Source organism: Nicotiana tabacum, chromosome 15, assembly GCF_000715075.1.
Source record: "Nicotiana tabacum cultivar K326 chromosome 15, ASM71507v2, whole genome shotgun sequence".
Lineage (NCBI taxonomy): Eukaryota > Viridiplantae > Streptophyta > Magnoliopsida > Solanales > Solanaceae > Nicotiana > Nicotiana tabacum.
Window position 1 is genome coordinate 26960932 of NC_134094.1, and position 19026 is coordinate 26979957.

The following is a 19026-nucleotide window of genomic DNA, read 5'->3' on the forward strand; positions in this document are numbered from 1 at the left end:
TTAATAAGGGTCCGTTATTTAGATTAAATCAAAAGACCAAAACGAACATTTTTTGTTATTTGGTTTGAGTTTGTGGTTTTTTCGTTTAATGTTGGGTGAATGATTTTAAAATTTGGTTTTTGGTTTTAAGAAAATAATATATATATTATTTTTATGTAAAAAATATTTGATTCTTAGTATGGTTAGTAAAGAAATCAGCTAGCATTAAATATTATTAGGATTTAGGTGTGCAAGCTTATCCTAGTGTACTTGTTATTATGTTATAGGAGACCATGACTATTTAACTATCTCATCAAGCATGTATTACTATCTTATTAATGGCGTTCATTATTTTAATCATGTGAATTGAATACAAAAAATTTAAGCGATTTGACATTACTACCTCTCATTTTTATACTTAATCATAAATATAATTGTTCGATTATATTAAATTTATATTATCTTATATGACATAACAGAATAACCGAAAAATCAAACTGAAAAAAAAAATTGTATTGGTTCGAATTGGATGGCAAATTTTTTTAAATATAAAATCAAAAAACCAAAACCGAATAATGCTAAAATAACATGAAAAAACGAATGCATGCCCATACTCATTAATGTCATCCTCCATAACGCAATGACTCTAAATCCTCTTCCAATGTGCTATCAAAATGTAGATGTTTATAAACCAAAAACCTCAAGAATTCTTCACAGCTATTTTACAGCTTAAAATTACCTACTAAATTTTCAGTTTAGTATACATTAAGGACTTGGAAATAGAAATTGAAAGATAGTTACAATAATTACAATAAGCAACTTTCTAGCAAAGTTATAAGGTAGAATTAATCAGGCATTTCTTCTCATTAAGTAAAAGTTTGAAGAAATGCCAATATTACAAAAGGAGCAGAATACCTTGACAGGTTAAGAGATATCTAGTAGTCGAGAGTAGCAACAGACATGATGCCAGAGGTCATATTCCTAGATTCCGAGCGATTTGCAAAGTCATCACAGCTATTATTTGATGACCTAGACATGGATACTGAGTTCAAAAGCTCGAGACCTTGTCTTCCCATCTGCTGCACGTCGTGAGGTGAGAGTATTTTAATACACCATACGCTGTTGACGAACTCCCTGAAAGGCAAGGAAATATAATGTACCTCAGTTAGAGCAAGCCTTGACAACAACAACCCAGTATAATCCCACTAGTGGGGTCTGGGGAGGGTAGTGTGTACGCAGACCTTACCCCTACCCTGTGGTAGAGAGGCTGTTTCCGATAGACCCTCGGCTCCATCCCTCCAAGAACTCCCCACCTTGCTCTTGGGATGACTCGAACTCACAACCTCTTGATTGGAAGCGGAGGGTGTTCACCACTAGAGCAACCCAATCTTGTCTTAGAGCAAGCCTTGAATCTTGGCAAAATTACTTTTTTACATACTATGGGGATGGGAATAGAAGAGTTACTCGAATGTCAGACAAACTTGCGAAAACAAAATGAATGTTGAAGTCACTATCCCTTCTTGATTCAACTAGTTATTCCTACTCCCTCTGTGCCAATTTTTGTGACGATGTTTGACTTGGCACGGAATTTAAGAAAGAAAGGAAAACTACCGAAACGTGTCGAAAACAAGTCATAGATATTTGTAAGGCTATAAATTATCTCATTAAGGATAAAGTAGTAAGTTTAAAGTTAAATTGTTTCTAAATAAGAAAGTATGGCATTCTTTTTGCATAAATTGGGACAGGGGGAGTAGTTGTTTGTGAAGTTCCTGTGAGTTAGTTATGGTTGAAACATGAAAGTGCACATTAGCTCTGGTCAGGCAAGAAAGGTTCTTAAAAAGAGAAGCAAGGATAAGAACTCACGGCCAGGGATCGTCACCGAGGAGAAGCACATCATTCTCCCTGTCAACAAATACAAGCTGCCAGCCTGATCTCAAAGGATCCTCCAGTAAGCCTTCAAGGCCAAACATCCGTGCAAGCTCACTTCGCAGCTCATGGTAGCTGCTAAACTTGGTGATGTCTAATGACCTTCCGAAGGACCCTGATTTATAGACCTGCATAATAGACAAACGAGATTACGAACAATGAAAGCAAAATTTAAACAAACAAAAGCATGCTTCTTTGCAGTATTGCACAAAAATATATCTACTAAAACAGAAGACCGGATTTTCCACATCATCTCCACAAGGCTATCACCTTTATCCTCTGCGTCCCCACCTCCCCCTCCGAAATTTATCCATGTGATTCCTCATCTCCTTATTCTAGTATAAAATGTAATTTGGCTATATTAGAAAAATAAATGTTGCTACCTCTCATGGAATTTGTCCTGGAAATCGTGACATAATTATATTGATAAGAGGGGAATCTACATACCATTCACCAGCGACCCCATGCCCCAACCCCCGGGAAATGAAACAAAAATGCAAGGAGTCATGGGGTGCTTGGCCAGGGTATGTTCCCCCATAAGACAAATAAAAAAGTTGCTAGTATTTACACGAAGGCAAATTACCTTAACAAAGGTGTTATGTGGGCTTTCTTGTCCCGCATTTTCAGAAGTCTGTGTGAAACCTGGTACATTAATGCAACCAGAGAGTGCCATAACTGGATTTTGAGAAAAATCATTGCCCGCATTACTTAGGTAGTTGGAAGAAGCAAAGGGCACATTTGTTGACTCACAATCGCTAACAACTCCCCTAAGGCTTCGCATATCGCTCTGCATAAGAGATGGGGAATCTATATTGAACCCAAACAAAAGATGATTGTGGGGATCATTGTTCCCTTCTTGACCTACGGGGCAGTCCCTACCTGGGAACGTTGGCAAAGAAAGAGCATTTTGAGATACATTTTTGTTGGGTGTTCCCGACTGATCAATGTAGGGTGACATACGCTGTGAAGATGCAGAAGGAAGAACAGGATCGACAGCCACCCTCTTTGGTGGCCATCCGGTAGGAGATAGTAAGGAGCTCGATCTAGGAACACTGACAAGCTGGGATGGTTCATCCCGGGTAACTGCACCCGATAGGCTGTGCAGTGGATTAACAATTGAGTTGGTGGAATGATTCACATTTGTGTCAGTGAAGCTTTCCTGTTGCGTAGAACAGAATGCTTGCAATGATGTCTGTTGTGATTGAGAGCTCGAGTCCAGCTGTCTAATTGCTTGCTGTTGCTGCAGAGGAGGCTGCTGCTCCTGAGGAGATTGTTGTTGCTGCTGATGGATAGTGTTGGATGAATTTTGATGCAGCATTTGTTGCTGAAAAATATGAGGCTGCGATACAGGTTGCACTTGGGACTGGCCCTGTGCCATGCTCGGCAGAAACGCTGTTTGGCCTTGAGACTGTTGAAATAACTGTGGATATAGTAGTCCGGAAGTGCTGTTGGTGACACCATTGGATTGCTGAAGTTGCAGAAGCGAAGTGAGAGCCTGTTTAGAGGGATCCACAGACCTCAAATCTTGAAGGGCACCAGCAGCCATAGCTTGATAAATATCCATTTGCATTCCACCTATTGGGACGTCAATTCTGGGTTGCATCCAAGGTGTGACTCCAATTCCCTGAAAATTGATAGATTGGGTTCCACCATCTCCAACATCACGGAGCCACATCATAGGATTCATTACCATGTCATCATCCTTCATCCCTTCATGCAATAATATAGAGAATGAAAACACATTAGATCAAGTCAATACAGTTCCCCCAACTAACCAACCCGAAGCTTCAGACAGATAAAAACAATGTGATGGGGAAAGGGGTCGAATCCTAATACCACTTAATGCCGGGAATCCAGGAGGCCATGATCGCTTGAGTCTCAGAGGAAATGGCGATGGATACATAGGGAATGTTGTTAAAGGTTCGACTTCCCATAGGGAAACTCTTGGTTGCCTTTCCCCAGCTGTAGACTCGTCCCAGCCAACCTGAATGAACAGATTCAAGCTTCATTAACACATTGCAATAACAACAACAACCCCGTGGAACCCCACAAGTGGGGTCTGGGGAGGGTAGTGAGTACGCACACCTTACCCCTACCCCGAGGGAGTAGAGAGGCTGTTTCCGAAAGACCCTCGGCGAAGACGAAAAGAGACAAATACATCAGTACCATCAACAGAAACCATAGAAATAATAACAGCGACATAAGAACCAGAAAATATATGAAAAGCAATAACAATAACAAGTAAATAAGGCATTAACACATGGCAATAGATATTAGTATTTTGAAGATGCATGATTTAAGCAATGATTAGCATACCTTAACTGAACGCCAATGTGAGTTTGGCCAACGAACAGGATCCAAATCACCTATGCCAGTTATAGTGCCCATGTAACTGAAATACAAGGTGAATACTCAGATGTCGAACTTGAGTTCCCACAACTTTTAACTCAGTGTTAAGGCATCCTTGCAAGTACCAAGAACAAGAATATGAACCACAAATAAAATAAGTGTGATAACCTACCGACGAACACTAGATTCTTCAGTTTCAAATAACATTCTGAAGCGCATGCCTACAGAAATGCGAGTATGATACACTGCTTTGACATACTTGGCAAGAGGTACAACAAAGTCTGAAGGACAAGACCTATATCAATGCATGCCAGCCAAAAGTTAGAATATAACTACTATGTGAGTAATAGGTTGATCATTTTACAAAGGCACAAACCTCGGATTATAAAAAATGGTGAATCTGCTATTAGTTGCTGCTGCATGAGCTGCAGCAGCCAAAAGACCCAAATGCATGCTGTCACTTGATAAAACTGAAGACGGCATCACAGTTTGGGACCGATTGGCACGTCGAATACCAAGAAATAATTGATTCTTCTCATTCCTACAAAAAAGAAAGCATGACAATTTTAAATATTGTCTACGCTATACACGACTGGTCTAATTTAGAAATGATAAAGTGACTCTGGAGACAAGAAAATAAAACAAAAAGTAATTTCACTGAGCAAAAAATCATTGACCTTAACACTTAATTGGCTGTTTAACATGTGTGACAAAGTAGAAATCTTCACTTAATTGGCAATTAACATGTGTGACAACAGTAGAAATCTTATATATAGTTTACTGAGGAATTTGATTAACTCAAGGATTTGAAACTAAATTCAGCAGTATCTATTTGGAGAACCACAAATCCGTTCAAAAGGCTCAGTAATCTCGAGCATTATTATCCAAGTTGCAAAGTTAGGACCACTTATGTCAAAGTGCTGTTAAAAGCAAAAGAAAGAGAACATGCGATCTTTTCCTGACAGCCTACCAGATGAAAATGATTGAATCACCAGCAACAAGTCTTTTTGCACTTACAAACACACTCCAACCAGTTGTAAGAAGATGCCTCTTCGGCTGACCTGTCACAAGAACAAAAGCAACAAGTATCTATGAGAAGGAAGCTTTGCCAAATTTACTATTACTCAGTGAACAATATGTATATTTTGGCTAAGGTAGTATCTTAGAAGTATGACACTTATATCAAGAACTCACCCCTGAAAATATGTCTAAATTTCCACTCATTGTCATGCAGATCCCTAGCGATCAACTCTTGTACAGGAGGCTGCTGAGAGAAGTCCTGAATATTGAAGTCATTGCATCAATAGACGCTTCAAAAGGTTAAAAAAAAGACCTCGGTAATTCATCATCTGATGTCACAGAAACTAAGAATGCGTTGTTACCAATGGAGGAAAAACTTTCTCTGCTGCACGGCGAGGTACTGAAAATCCACCATGAGTACTTGTGTCACTTGCTGTCAATGTTTTACAGAAGTAATTTGTTGGCTGTTTACTCGGGGTACCCAAATCTAAAGGAAGGAAAGATGCCTCCTTTTGCTCTTCCTGCAATGAAAGAAAATAAAGGCATTCCAAAAATCAGGACGCAAACAGAAACTAGAAATTCAGGACAATTTTCTATTACAGAGTTTACATACAGGGCTCAAAGGTTGCAAGGTCATTTGAGCGTAAACCTCATCAGTCTCCACATCAGCCTGAATTGTATCAGAATTAAATTCTTTAAATGGAGCAATAATACAATTCAAACTCAGAGATTTGCTTCTAATAAGTGATAAGGCAACGAAAAAAACAGGCTACTTACGTGCATGGTCACATTGTGAAGCTGGCAAATAAGTTGTGGGGCCAGGCTTGGGTAATTCGGAATATGAGCCTCAGCTTCCTTGTTTGTTGATGCAGTAACCTGCAAAGTAGATCATTCAAAGTAAAGATTTCCACTTTAGTATTATATTAGTTCATAAATTAGGCACAATCCACAGATGCAATCCAAAGTCTTAGAAAAGCTAACAGTTGATTCCTTCTTCAGAAAAACTATAACTTTAAAGAAAAACAACAACAACAACAAGACGGCCTTTAAGTTTCAAATGAGATTGGTTCATATTAGTAGACAATGTTTGTTCTGCTTTGCAGATCATCTCAAAATAAAGCACTACCGAAAAGAGAATGAGAATAACCGCCATCCTAGAAAGACATCTAGGAGTGCACTGGGCAGTGGCGAAGCCAGAAATTCCCTCAAGGGTGTTTAACTTGAAAGAAGTGAAGAAAGTTCCCCGACAAAGGGTGTTCAATATATGTTATATACCTCTAAAACATAATATTTTACCGTTATACATAGTGCAATTTTTCGATAAATTGACCACTCTTAAGACAATGTAGCTTCGCCCTTGGCATTGGGAGTTATAAATGCTCATAAACACCAGTAAAGAAATCTAGGATGATAGAAATAGACCTGCTCACTATGCCCTTGGGGGAAATACACCACTCTGCTTCCAACAGCTGGTAGGGAAACAAGAGGTCCCGCGCATGCGTGCCAAAGCTCAGAATTCAAACATTTATTCTCCCCTGCAATTCAAATCACATTGAGAACATAAATTCTTCAAGAACTAGATCAGCAAAATTCTTATTTTCCTCTTATAGAGAGATTGAAGATCAAGAAAGTATTTCGAAACATTTTTAAAAAAAGAATATTCAAAAGATTGATCCATATAGCCGACCCCAACTTGCTCGGAATTGAGGCGCAGTTGTAGTCTTAAGTTAAAAAGATTCCGGTTATAGAAAGGTAGGGAAAAAGGATGTTAAGTTATGTTGCGCGGACTCTCCAAAATAATGTTGCACCCCTGTCCGATCTATTTTTGGAGGATCCAACACGCAACCGGCAACATTTACGGAGAGTCCGAGCAACATAGATGTTAAGCATACCAAGCTCAAAGCTATCAAAAAACTCACTCATGATAATAAGAACCAGGTGATCCATAAGAGAAAAAGGTATGGTAAAAAATCAATATAAAGTTGAAAGAGCAAGGGTGAACATCTGTACAGCAATTCTGTAGACTGATCTCAAACTGAAAGCAACTTGTAGATAAAAGAAATGAATATAAAGAAACATTAGAATTAAAATAAATAGAGGAAAGGACATGTGAAAGAAAATTAAAGCAAGAATAAAAGAGAAAAGGAGATAGATTTATGACATCTCAATTATGCTTAAACAGACAAGTTCTTATATGCAACTTAAAGAAGAAGATCAGCTAAGTTTCTAAAGGAAGTAACACATATTGCAACATTCTCTTACAACAACAACAACAAAAAATCAGTGAAATCCCACAAATGGGATCTGGGGAGGTCAGTGTGCAGACAGATCTACACCTGGCCTAGGGAGGCAGATAAGCTATTTTCGAGAGACTCTCGGCTCGAGTAAGAATAGAAACAAGCAAATATCAACAACAAAGGACAGAAAAATGATATCAACACTGTATAAACCGGAAAAATAGATGGAAGAAAGCAATAGCGGCAGAAAAATGATATTGCAACATTCTCTTAAAGATTGAAAATGACAACTTTACCTTCAGGAGACTGCTGATTGGAACCAGCAGAAGAAAGCCTCATTTCTGCAGCTTCAATCCTTATTCTACTTAATTTGAAGCCACCACAAATAAAAAAGGACCTAAGAAAAGCTAAATCCACAGCACAAATAAAGAAAATTCTTGTACTCAAAACATCCAAAAATAGCTTCAACTTTATCCCATTCAACCCAAGACAAAACTCAACGCTAGTGAATTACAGCGAGTGAAATATCAACCAAAACCTGTTTCACTACAGAGTACAAAAGCTTTCAGCTTCATCAAATACCAACTTAAAATCTTAAATAAAAATCCAGTCTTTACACAAGAAAGATCCAAATTACAAGCTTTAAACTACCAGAATTCAACTCAGGAAAACTCCAAATACAAAACCCATAATTTTCTTCTCATAATTCAGCAGAAAATGCCCACCAAATTTGCATTTGAACCTCATTCATTCATATTACCTAACATCACAAGCTCTTATTATGAAAAATACATGTACTTAGTAACTCCAAAAAAGAGTATATACGTTCAAAATATGTATGTATAATGGTAGAAATAGCTAAGGTCGGAAATTTTGAGGTAATGAATGATGCTGAAAAGTGACAGCAAAAGGAAGTGGGGAGAGGCAATAACAACTACTACTATATACTATATACTCCTTTGAAGTATGTGTACTGTATATGTCTTCTCTCTCTTTACTCTTCTCTTGTCTACAATGGATTGAAGTTGTATACAGTTTATATTTCTTTCACTACCAATAATTCAATGGAGTGTAACATATTATAACACATAGTACTATTATGCACAATACCTCGAGATCTTTCTAAACTTCATAAAGTACATCTTATTCCACTTCATTCTTTATAAATTAATGTGATCAAGAGGATGAATAAACTCTTTTTTTGGCCGTGAAATAAAAAATTAAAAATCAACTTTTAAGTAAGTATTTTTCGATGTTAATAATCACATAATTATATATAATAATTTATTTATTTCATAATCTTGCTTCTTCTTAATATAATATATATTTTATTCTAATTTTGAATTTTCTTTTATATCATCTTTAGATCAATAATTTTTGTTTTAATTGTGTATTTATTCCTTCAAGTCAAATGAATAAAAAGACTTGATTTTTAACCAAAATAATGAAGTTTTAATGGTATATTTTTTAATTTTTCTTTAGATACAATAATTTTTTTGTTCTAATTGTGTATTTTTTTTCTTTCTTATGGCCAAATCTGTAAGACAAGTTTGCTAAAGCTCCATTATTTTTAGCCAAATACAAAACTTTTATCCACAATAATGGAGTTCTAATTATGTATTTGTTTTAATTATTTTTTATTTAAGGCTATTAAACGGCTTTCTTAAGGGGGTGTGCAACAACACAAAGAATAACTCATTCTCATATCAATGAGTACATGGCAAGTCTTTAGCATAAGCTTCAATCACCTGACTATAGTTAATTTGTAACGATCCGATCGATTGCTTTGAGCATTTGCATTTCGCCCGGTAGTTTGAGGGAACGTGTAGCTTTATATGATGTATTACGATGAGTGTATCGTCGGTTTCAATTTTCAGGTGATTCGGAATTAGTTTGGAAGAATGAATTTCATTGTTGAAACTTTAAGTTAGAAGAGTTGACAAAGTTTAACTTCTATGTGTTTGACCCCGGATTTGAGTTTTTATGATTTTGCTAGGTCCGGATGGTGATTTTGGACTTGGGCGTAAGCCCGGATTCGCATTTGGATATTTCTAGAAGGTGTCGGCACATTTTGGCGAAAATTGGAAAGTTTAAGGTTTGGAAGGTTGAGAGGTTGACCGGGAGTTGACTTTGTTGATATCGAGTTCGGAATTTAATTTCGGAAGTTGGTATAACTCTGTTGTGTCATTTGAAACTTTCATGCAAAATTTGACGTCATTCCGTGTTGATTTGACATGTTTCGGCACGAGTTTTAGAAGTTAAAAGTTCATAAGTTCATTAAGTTCGATTTGAGGTGTGATTTATAGTTTTGATGTTGTTTGATGTGATTTGAGGCCTCGAGCAGGTCCGCGTTATGTTATGAAACTTGTTTGTATGTTTCGACGGGGTCCTGGGGGCTCGGGTGTATTTAAGATGGGCTACGGGCCATTTCTCCATGTTATTAGACTGTTGTTTTATTGGTGCCTAATTTCCTTGTTCGCGATCGCGTGGGCTGTTTTGTGACTAACCAATTTGCCTTCTTCGCGTTCGTAGTGCGAGGTCTGCGATCGCGTACATGTGGGTTCTGCTTTATCGCGATCGCATTTGTTATTTCGCGATCGCGTAGTAGGTGACCATGTTGGTAAGGCCAGGTTTATTGTTCTTCTCGTTCGCGTCATATGGTTCGCGATCGCGTAAGAGGAGGTCGCTGTGAACCGCGTTCGCATCCCTTGATTCGCGTTCGTGTAATGCTTTTGTGGAGGGCAGCGTTATTTCTTCTTCGCGATCGCATACGTTCTTCTGCGGTCGCGTAGTGCATTTTTGGGCAGTAGTTGTTTCTTCTTCGCGATCGCATTTGTATTTCCATGATTGTGATGTGCAAATGCCTGGGCAGCAGAATATTAATTCTCAATCGAGTGTTTTGTTCCATTTATCATCTTTTGAGCTAGAGACCTCGGATTTGAGCGATTTTTGAGGGGTTCTTCACAGGTCGTAAGTGTTCTTTATCCGGAATTTATTATATTTCATGATTTTATAATTATTTTTACCATTAAATATGATGACCCGATAGGTCATCTAGAGATTTAAACCTTAATTCTGTGTTTCGAACCCTCAAGTATCTCATTTTAGCCTTCTTTGATTTGCGTGCATAGTCCGTATCTTTTTCCGGGTGGCTTTTATGTTAAAAATTGATAAAATTTGAAATTTTACCTTAAAGATCCATTTGAGTTGGCTTTGGTCAATGTTTTAAACAAACGGACCCGGATTCGTATTTTGACGATCCCGGTGGGTCCGTATCGTGATTTGGGACCTTGGCGTATGCCCAGAATCGAATTCGGAGGTCCCTAGCTCGAGTTATCGTATTTTGCCGAAAATTTAAAGTTTAAAGAAATTATGAATTTAAAGAATTGACCAAAGTTTGACTTTATTTCTATCGGGCCTGAATTTTGGTTCCGGGGCTTGGTATATGTTCATTACTATATTTATGACTCGTCCGCAAAATTTGGTAAAAAATAGAGTTGGTTTGACTTGATTCGGACGTCCAGTTATTAAAATAAAAATTCCAAAGTTTCATTGAAAATTTCATTTTATTTGATGTTCGATTCATAGTTTTAGATGTTATTTTGGCGATTTGATCGCGCGAGTGAGTTTGTATGAGGTTTTTGGACTTGTGTGCATGTTTGGTTTGGAGCCCTAAGGGCTCGGGTGAGTTTCGTATAGGCTATGGAGTGAAATTGAACTTAGAAAATAGCTGGTGCTCTACTATTTCTGGTGCAGGTCTTAGACCTTGCAATTGCGAGGGTCTGGCTTCGCATTTGCGATAAGGCACTCAACCTGTCAGGTTCCCAATTGCGAGCTACTCCCCCGCAATTGCGAAGAATAGTTGGGCACCATGGTTTCGCATTTGCGAAGTAGTATTGGGGAGGGAATTGCGGAAGTCCCAAGTTCGCAATTGCGAACAAAACCGTCGCATTTGCGATGGTAGCAGAGATGGGAGACCTTCGCAATTGCGAAGGATTTCTCGCATTTGCGGGGTTCGCAATTGCGACATCTGCGCTTGGACTTAAGCTAAGTTAGACGAGATTTTTCTCATTCTTTCAAATTTTCAAACCTAGAAACCTTAGAGGCGATTTCTTTAAGAGCTTTTCTTCCCCAATTCATTGGTAACTGATTTTAACCTACTTTCTTTCAATTACCAATTATATTTTATAATATTTCAACCTAAAATCTAGGATTTTGTATGGTAGAAATTGGGGATTTGGGTAGAATTAAGGATTTTTGTAAAATTGAAATTTAGCCTCAAATTGAGGTCGAATTTCGAAATAAATTACATAACCGGGCTCGGGAGTGAATGAGTAATCGGATTTTGGTGCGAATTTTGGTTTTGGATCAAGCGGGACCGGGAGTTGACTTTTCAATAATGATCTAAATTGAACCTTTCTCATTTGTGGGTAGTTCTTAAGGCTTATTTTGAATCGTTGGTTGATAATTTGCTAGATTTGGTTGGCTCGGGGGCTTGGTAGAAAGGTAAAGTCGTGGTTGAGCTGTGAGTTGATTTTTGGAGTGAGGTAAGTATCGTGGTTGACCTTGACTTGAGGGATTAGGACTTATTTGCCTATTTGCTACGTGTTTAAATGTTGGGTACAACGTATGTGTGAGGTGACGAGTACTTATGTGTTGTTCTTGGGTAAAGCATGCGGTTGAAACTTGTTTCTCGTGATTTATTTCCTTCTTTGATTATGATATCCATGACTAGACTAGTTTATTACTTAATTGATCATTCTTTCCGTATTTATGAATTTATAGTGATAATTGAATATTATTAGAAGTTGAGGCTCGACATTGTGGAAACGTTGTTGATATAGGTTTATTCTTAACTATTCTTTCTCCCAAATGTCATATATTCATTGTTTCATAGTAAAGGAGAGAGTGTTAATACACGAAGGGTGATGTCGTGCCGATTATTGTTCCATTTGTTGATTTATACATAGTAAGGAAGAGAGTTAAAGCACGAAGGGTGATGTTGTGCTGCATTTATCATTTATCATTTTATGATGAAATTGAGAGTGAAAACATGAAGGGTGATGACGTGCCGTATTTATTATTTTATGGAGAGATTGAGAGCAAAAGCACGAAGGGTAATGCCGTACGAGTTATATTCATTATGTTTATCCGTTTCATTGACTAAAGATTTATTAATTGTTTCATGTTGTTATTTACTGTTGTAGTTACCGTATTTTGTACCCCTTTTGCATGTCCCCTCCCAATAGTACATGTTAAATCCTTATTTGTTGTTATGTTGTGCGTATATTTTCGTCTGTACAGGTTTAATTACGTGGGTGTCCTGTCATAGACTCGCCACTACCTCGTCGAGGTTAGGCTCGATACTTACGGAGTACATTGGGTCGGTTGTACTCATACTAATCTCTGCACTTCTTGTGCATATTTTGGTACTGATCCCAGTTGTTTGTGAGGCGCATCAGCTCAGATTAGCTTATTTGGAGACTCGAGGTAGATCTGCTAGCGTCCGCAGACCTTGAAGTCCCCTTCCTCCTTCCTTATTTACTGTTCATCTCATTCGAGACAGTTGTATTTATTTCAGATTTTATTTGTAGAATCTCTAAAAATTCGTGTACTTGTGACTCCAGATCCGGATTGTACTAGATATTGGATTATTATATTATTTTGTACTTCATTTTAGCTTCATTTCTGTATGATTAGTTAAATTGTTCAAAGTATTTAAAATGGGTAAAAGAATTACTCTAACGTTGGTTTTCCTAATAAGTAAAATGTTAGGTGCTTTCACGGTCCCGAAGGTAGGAATTCCGGGTCGTGACATTAAATTTGTGAATTGAATGAGAGAAACTGGAATTTTTGAAAAATCTTTCAAAAATATAAAATGAGGATTCGAGGGGCGATTTGATATCGGAATTTCATAATTTTGATATGGTTAGACTCGTATCAGAGTGGGTGTTCTAATTTTGTGAATTTTGTGAATTTTATCGGGTTCCGATGTGCGAGCCCAGGTTTGACGTTTTGGGTTGACTTTTTAGTTTTCTTTAAATATCAAAGCTTTATTATTCGAAATTATTTTCTATGGATTTTATTTATGATATGAAGTTATTTTGGCTAGATTTGAGCCGTGCGGAGGTTGTTTTACACGAGAAGGTCATTTTAGAGTATCAGTTTAGCTTCTTCGAGGTAAGTGTCTTGTCTAACTTTGCGTGGGGGAAACTACCTCTTAAGATTCGAGTTGATTGTACTATGTGTTATGTGAAAGTCGTGTACGCAAGGTGACAAGTGGGTACATGATCTATATGTAGTATTTGACCGGTTTAGGTTATCTAGACTCTTTCCATACCTTTAATTGAATTGTCATGACGCATTATGTCTGTCATTGCTAATCTACTCTTATATGCATTATTTGACGTTATTAGCACTTATTGTACCTCTTACTTGTTATTTTGCTCTTACATGCTTTAGTTGAAGTTATTGCCTTCCTTATTGTCATGATACCTTTTAATTGTTCAGTCCCTTCCACGACTCCGTGCCTATTTGCTACTTATTTTAACTGTTTTACTTACACACCTTAGTTGTCGCGTATTTTACTTGTCCTGTCATTTTTGTAATATTTGTTTCATTCATGTGATTATTACGTGGTTCCTTTATTGTCGTGCACTCATACCCTTTAATTGTAAAATTTTTTGTAAATTGAGTTATTGGATTGTCGTTGTTAATTTAAATTGCTTGTAGATCTTGTTGCACAATGCAGCAAGTGAAATAAGGGAGGATTGTGATATGATGATACAGTGGGATCGGGTTGCACGTTACAACGGGTGGAATAAGGAGGATTATGTGAAATAAGGGAGGATTTGATATTGATACGGTGGGATCGGGTTGCGTGCCACAACAGATTTTATATGTTATTCTTGATATTGATATGGTAAAATAACGGAGGATTGTATTTGTACGGTGGGATCGAGTTGTGCGCTGCAACGGATTATGTGTGTTGTATTTATTGTTGTATTGTGTTAGCTTTCGGTATTTATCATATGAGATTCTGAGGACTGATATTTTTGGGTCTACTGATTTCGAAGATTGAGCTGTTTGCGTTAGTTTACTGCTTTGCCGCCATTTTCTGATTTTCTTTCCTATTATTATTATTTTGGTAAATTGATTTTTAAGATGAAATTACTACGCTAAGTCATTATCTCATACCATATTGAGTTGTTAGTAATACAATAATTTTAAGTAAAAAAAAAGTTTAACGTGCTTATCTTACGTGACACTTAAGCTAGGAAACTGTTGTTTCATTCGATACTTTACTATTCTTAATAGTTGCCACATTTCACTTTAACTAATTTCTCAAATTAAACTCCTTACCCTATCTGAGATTTTTACTTAACATAAAAATCGTTATTTTATTTTATTTTAACAAATTCTATATTTAATTTAGTAACTTATCTAATGCTTCATTTTATTCGAAATGCTATATTCTTTACCCAAATGATTTATAAAATAAACTCATTTTCTTTTTTGATTCCCTACTTTATTTCAAGATTGTCATTATGCTTTATCGTATATAAATAAATCTCTTGAATATTTTATTTAACAATTTATAAGGATTCGATGTACATGATAGCACGTGGAATTAAGATTCACGAGGAGTGGAACCTCGGGTAGTTCTTGTTGTGACTTGTGCATTAGGAACGAATTGATTGATTGAGTTTTCATCGGTTCTCCTTACTCAAATTCATTCATGTTTCATCTGTATTTTAACCCTGTTGTGGCTTTATTACGTGGTTGCTTCTTGTTTCCATTCATGCTTCTATTAATTCACTGTCGATTGTAAATTAGTGATCTTCCTGCTATTTGTCTTACATTCAAGTTCTTTCCATTTTTAGCTTTATATTATATCCTGCACATGTTTACACGTCTGGTAGGTGTCTTGACCTGGTCTCGTCACTACTCTACCGAGGTTAGGCTTGATACTTACAGGGTACCGATATGGTGTACTCATGCTATACTTCTGCACATTTTTTGTGCAGATCCAGGTATCTATGATCGAATTAGGTTAAGAATTATGTCTGCGCTGCTGGAGACTTCAAGGCATACCCGCTCGACGTTCGCAGGCCCTGAAGTCACCTTCTGTTGTATTTTACTTCCACTGTTTCCCATTATTCTGGAACAGAGATGTACTCCTTATTTATAGTTATTCTTACAAAGGCTTATGACTTGTACTATCGATTTTGGGATATTATGTATCTACCTTGGGATTATTGGCTTATATAAAAATTTCTGGTTCATGTTTAATAGTTATTTAGTAGAATCTATTATCATTTCAGAATGTGCTAGGCTTACCTAATTTTAGAGACTAGGTGCCATCACGATATCTTACGGAGGGAAATTGGGGTCGTGACAAGTTGGTATCAGAGCTATAGATTCACAGGTGCTACGAGTCATAAGCAGGTTTAATAGAGTCTTGCGGATCAGCACGAAGACGTCTGTACTTATCTGCGAGAGGCTATGGAACTATTAGGAAACTTCGCTTCTTCATTTCCTTATCGTGCGACATTGATTCAACTTGAAGAATATATCTTATATTCCTTTGCATCCACTCGTGTACGATATTGCGCACTCGATATCAACTGTGCGCTGACTGTTGGTGATGCTGTGGATGGGCTACGAGGAAGCCATGGATGCTTAAACATTTTCTCAACGTGTCATCCAGACTGAGGGTGCGGATGTATTGAGAGATCAGTCAGCTGTTCACGTGGGTGTGTAGCGGATTCTGGCATCTAGGTGATAAGTACGAGCTCGAAAATATTTAATTGGTTGCCTAATCGTCGCGATCGTGGTTGGGTCATGAGGTGGATGCTGATTTGAGAATAGTGGGTGGTATTAGGAACTATATGGTTCGTATGGGACTTCTACTCAGTGGGAGTTATATATTATCATTCAAGGCAATAGAGAAAGCAAGTTTGACTGTCACGAGGATGGGCATGCGCTTAGTAGATGATTTGGGGTATCTCATGATTGGTGTTGCACGAGTTATGAAAGTTAATATTATGGATCATCGGATGTTCTGTCCTACGACTTTTCGACCCAAGTGGGGGAGTCCACTATCGACCGTCAGATTGTAGAGTCATGTGTTATATCATAGTGGCCTAAGATGTATATGGGATATTAAAGGATTTTTCGGAATTTGCATATTATTAAGATCTGAGATTTGCATGGGTTACTGTTGGGGCTTGCGGTATTTCTACGTCATCAATAATTCTACAATTAAGCATTAGAAAGGTTAGAGAAACAACTTCAGACTCACAGAAGGTCTCTTCAGAGTGGGTACCTCGGTTGCGGCATTATGGAGTGCTTTAGAGGAAATATAGTGGTTTATGAGCTTTTGGGCTACGTAGTTCATGCTAGGATCTCTTATGGTGAGCTTTGGATAATGATTGTGGGGTTCTGGCAATGTGAAGTGCCACTTTGAGGGTAATTCGGAAGGAACTCGGGGAAATAGGATAACTTAGTAGTAGGTTGGACCAACACAATAATGGTATGATCGGTTATTGGGTACTTATGATATGGTGAGTCTCTACAAGTGTTTTACGGAACTCTCTTTGGTTTGGCGATCTTTGTGGCTTGGTTGAGTTAGAGACATTCAGTTCTTATGGCTTGGCTATGTGCAAATGGGTTTCGAAGAGTCCTCGATGGTTTCTACCGTGGTTTGAGATGGATATTTCCTACCGGCGTGAGGAACATGTTGCATATTGTGATTTTCTTTTGGATGGGATCAAATGAAATATTTCTGACTGATCGAGTATGTATTCTACTGGTGACTCAGAATTGATTATGAGGTTCTCGTGCTTTTCATATGATGGCATGATAGATGTGATGTATCCTGTGGGGTTGAGATTTACATGTACAATGTGGCAGTTCAGTTTTAAAGGAAAGGTCATGAATTCTTAGACAATATGGATGGCATCAGATGATTAGATGAATGATATTACTACTTGTTATTTACGGAGAAGGGTGCACATTACAGAAGGCGCAATGTGTTGTGACTTACGAATGCTTTATTGGTATTGCGGTACTTGCCTTGTTGATTGACTACTGATGTTCAGGTTTTGCTATATGGCATGGAAGGCTTATAGAAGTATTTCTCGTGGGTATGATTATGTATGAAAGATGTGCTAGTCATTCGAGTGGTGGAGTTGGGATTGGCTATGGTGATTCAGGTGTTCTATGGATTTGGTGACTCAGCACCGTTATTACTGAAATGTGTGTCATTCGGTTAGAGTTGAGCTTGTTCTTGTTCTAATATGTTCTATGTGTTACTCCTCTACGCTACGAGGGGTTGTGATTCGTTGGGTATATGCACACCTGATGCGGTTCTGTTTGGCTTTGTAGAGGAACTCGAGCGAGATGGTTATTAGGGTGTTGAATGGTTGATTGCGCCTTGGCTACGGTCTTTTCGGGTGGTGGTATTTGTGTTGTTTACTCCTCCATGGTTATGGTCATGCACTTCGGGTACTTGATATCGAATAGCGTGTAGTTGTTGATTTTGAGCATGGTAGCTTGCGGTATTTCGTATGGGCCAGTGTTTGGATGGGTCACGCATTGTAGTGTGTCTTGGTCCTACTATGTGTGATGAGTTCATAACATTGCGTTGTAGTGGTACTTGTAGTGGGTTTTTGCACAAGTACCATGTGTTCACGCATTGTAGTGGGTTTTTCCTTCATCATCGGTAGTGTAAGAGGGTTTTTGCACAAGATTTTATTTGATATGAAGTTCATTACCGGTATTGAGTTTGTTTTGAGCAGCTACGGTGATCGAGAATTTTGCTACGAGTATGCGAGTGGTGTGGTATATCATGTGATTATGTCTTGGGTTATAGTCATGGTTTGATATAGTATGTTCAGACTTATACAATGTGTGGATGCAAGGTTCGAGTCGTGTAAGAAATTTCGGATGTTGGGAGTTGAGTTCCAAGGTTTATGGGCTAAGGTCAAAATAATGATCTTCAATTATGTTGTGTGGTCAGGCTTACATGGATTGGGGTGACATGGGATCACCCCCGGGTAGGTGCGTGGTAAGGTTACACAATGATTCGACGGCTTTGGGATGACTTTTGGCACGTTCGAGGACGAATGTATATTTAAGTGGGGGAGAATGTAACAACCCGACCGGCCGTTTTGTGCATTTGCACTTCGCCTAGTGGTTTGAGGGCACGAGTAGCTCCGTATGATGTATTACGACTTGTGTGTATCGTCGGTTTCAGTTTTCAGGTGATTCAGAATTAGTTTGGAAGAATGAATTTCATTGTTGAAGCTTTAAGTTAAAAGAGTTGACCAAATTTGACTTATATGTGTTTGACCCCAAATCGGAGTTTTTATGGTTCTGTTAGGTCCGTATGGTTATTTTGTTCTTGGGTATGCTCGGATTTGCATTTGGACATTTCTAGAAGGTGTCGGCACATTTTGGCGAAAATTGGAAAGTTGAAGGTTTGGAAGATTCAGAGGTTTGATCGGGAGTT

The 19026-nt window shown here is 37.9% G+C and overlaps 1 protein-coding gene across 2 annotated transcripts; it reads right to left on the bottom strand.

Annotated features, from left to right (window-relative positions):
• Positions 1–643: 643 nt before the first annotated feature.
• Positions 644–8567, bottom strand: LOC107774783 (auxin response factor 6). 2 transcript variants are annotated; one of them, XM_075230679.1, is made up of 15 exons: positions 7808–8567; positions 6697–6809; positions 6052–6150; positions 5888–5944; positions 5637–5795; positions 5449–5533; positions 5225–5315; positions 4631–4795; positions 4427–4549; positions 4222–4297; positions 3991–4035; positions 3742–3889; positions 2489–3615; positions 1843–2033; positions 644–1113 (listed from the first exon to the last, which is right to left on the bottom strand). In XM_075230679.1, exons 1-15 carry the CDS (start codon positions 7848–7850, stop codon positions 915–917), a joined length of 2721 nt encoding a protein of 906 aa, XP_075086780.1. In that variant the 5' UTR covers positions 7851–8567; the 3' UTR covers positions 644–914. The 2 variants fall into 2 exon arrangements, with proteins under 2 accessions (XP_075086780.1, XP_016449913.2); XM_016594427.2 differs by lacking the exon at positions 3991–4035.
• Between the last annotated feature and the right edge of the window lie 10459 nt (positions 8568–19026).

What these genes read in the sequence shown, in the direction of transcription:
- LOC107774783 (XM_075230679.1), bottom strand. Translation starts at nt 7,850, where the DNA reads ATGAGGCTTTCTTCTGCTGGTTCCAATCAGCAGTCTCCTGAAG. An exon ending in GAAGAATCTAGTGTTCGTCG is followed by an intron (nt 4,298 to 4,426) that starts GTAGGTTATCAC and finishes CTTGTATTTCAG; the next exon opens with TTACATGGGCACTATAACTG. An exon ending in TGGATTCCCGGCATTAAGTG is followed by an intron (nt 3,616 to 3,741) that starts GTATTAGGATTC and finishes TATTGCATGAAG; the next exon opens with GGATGAAGGATGATGACATG.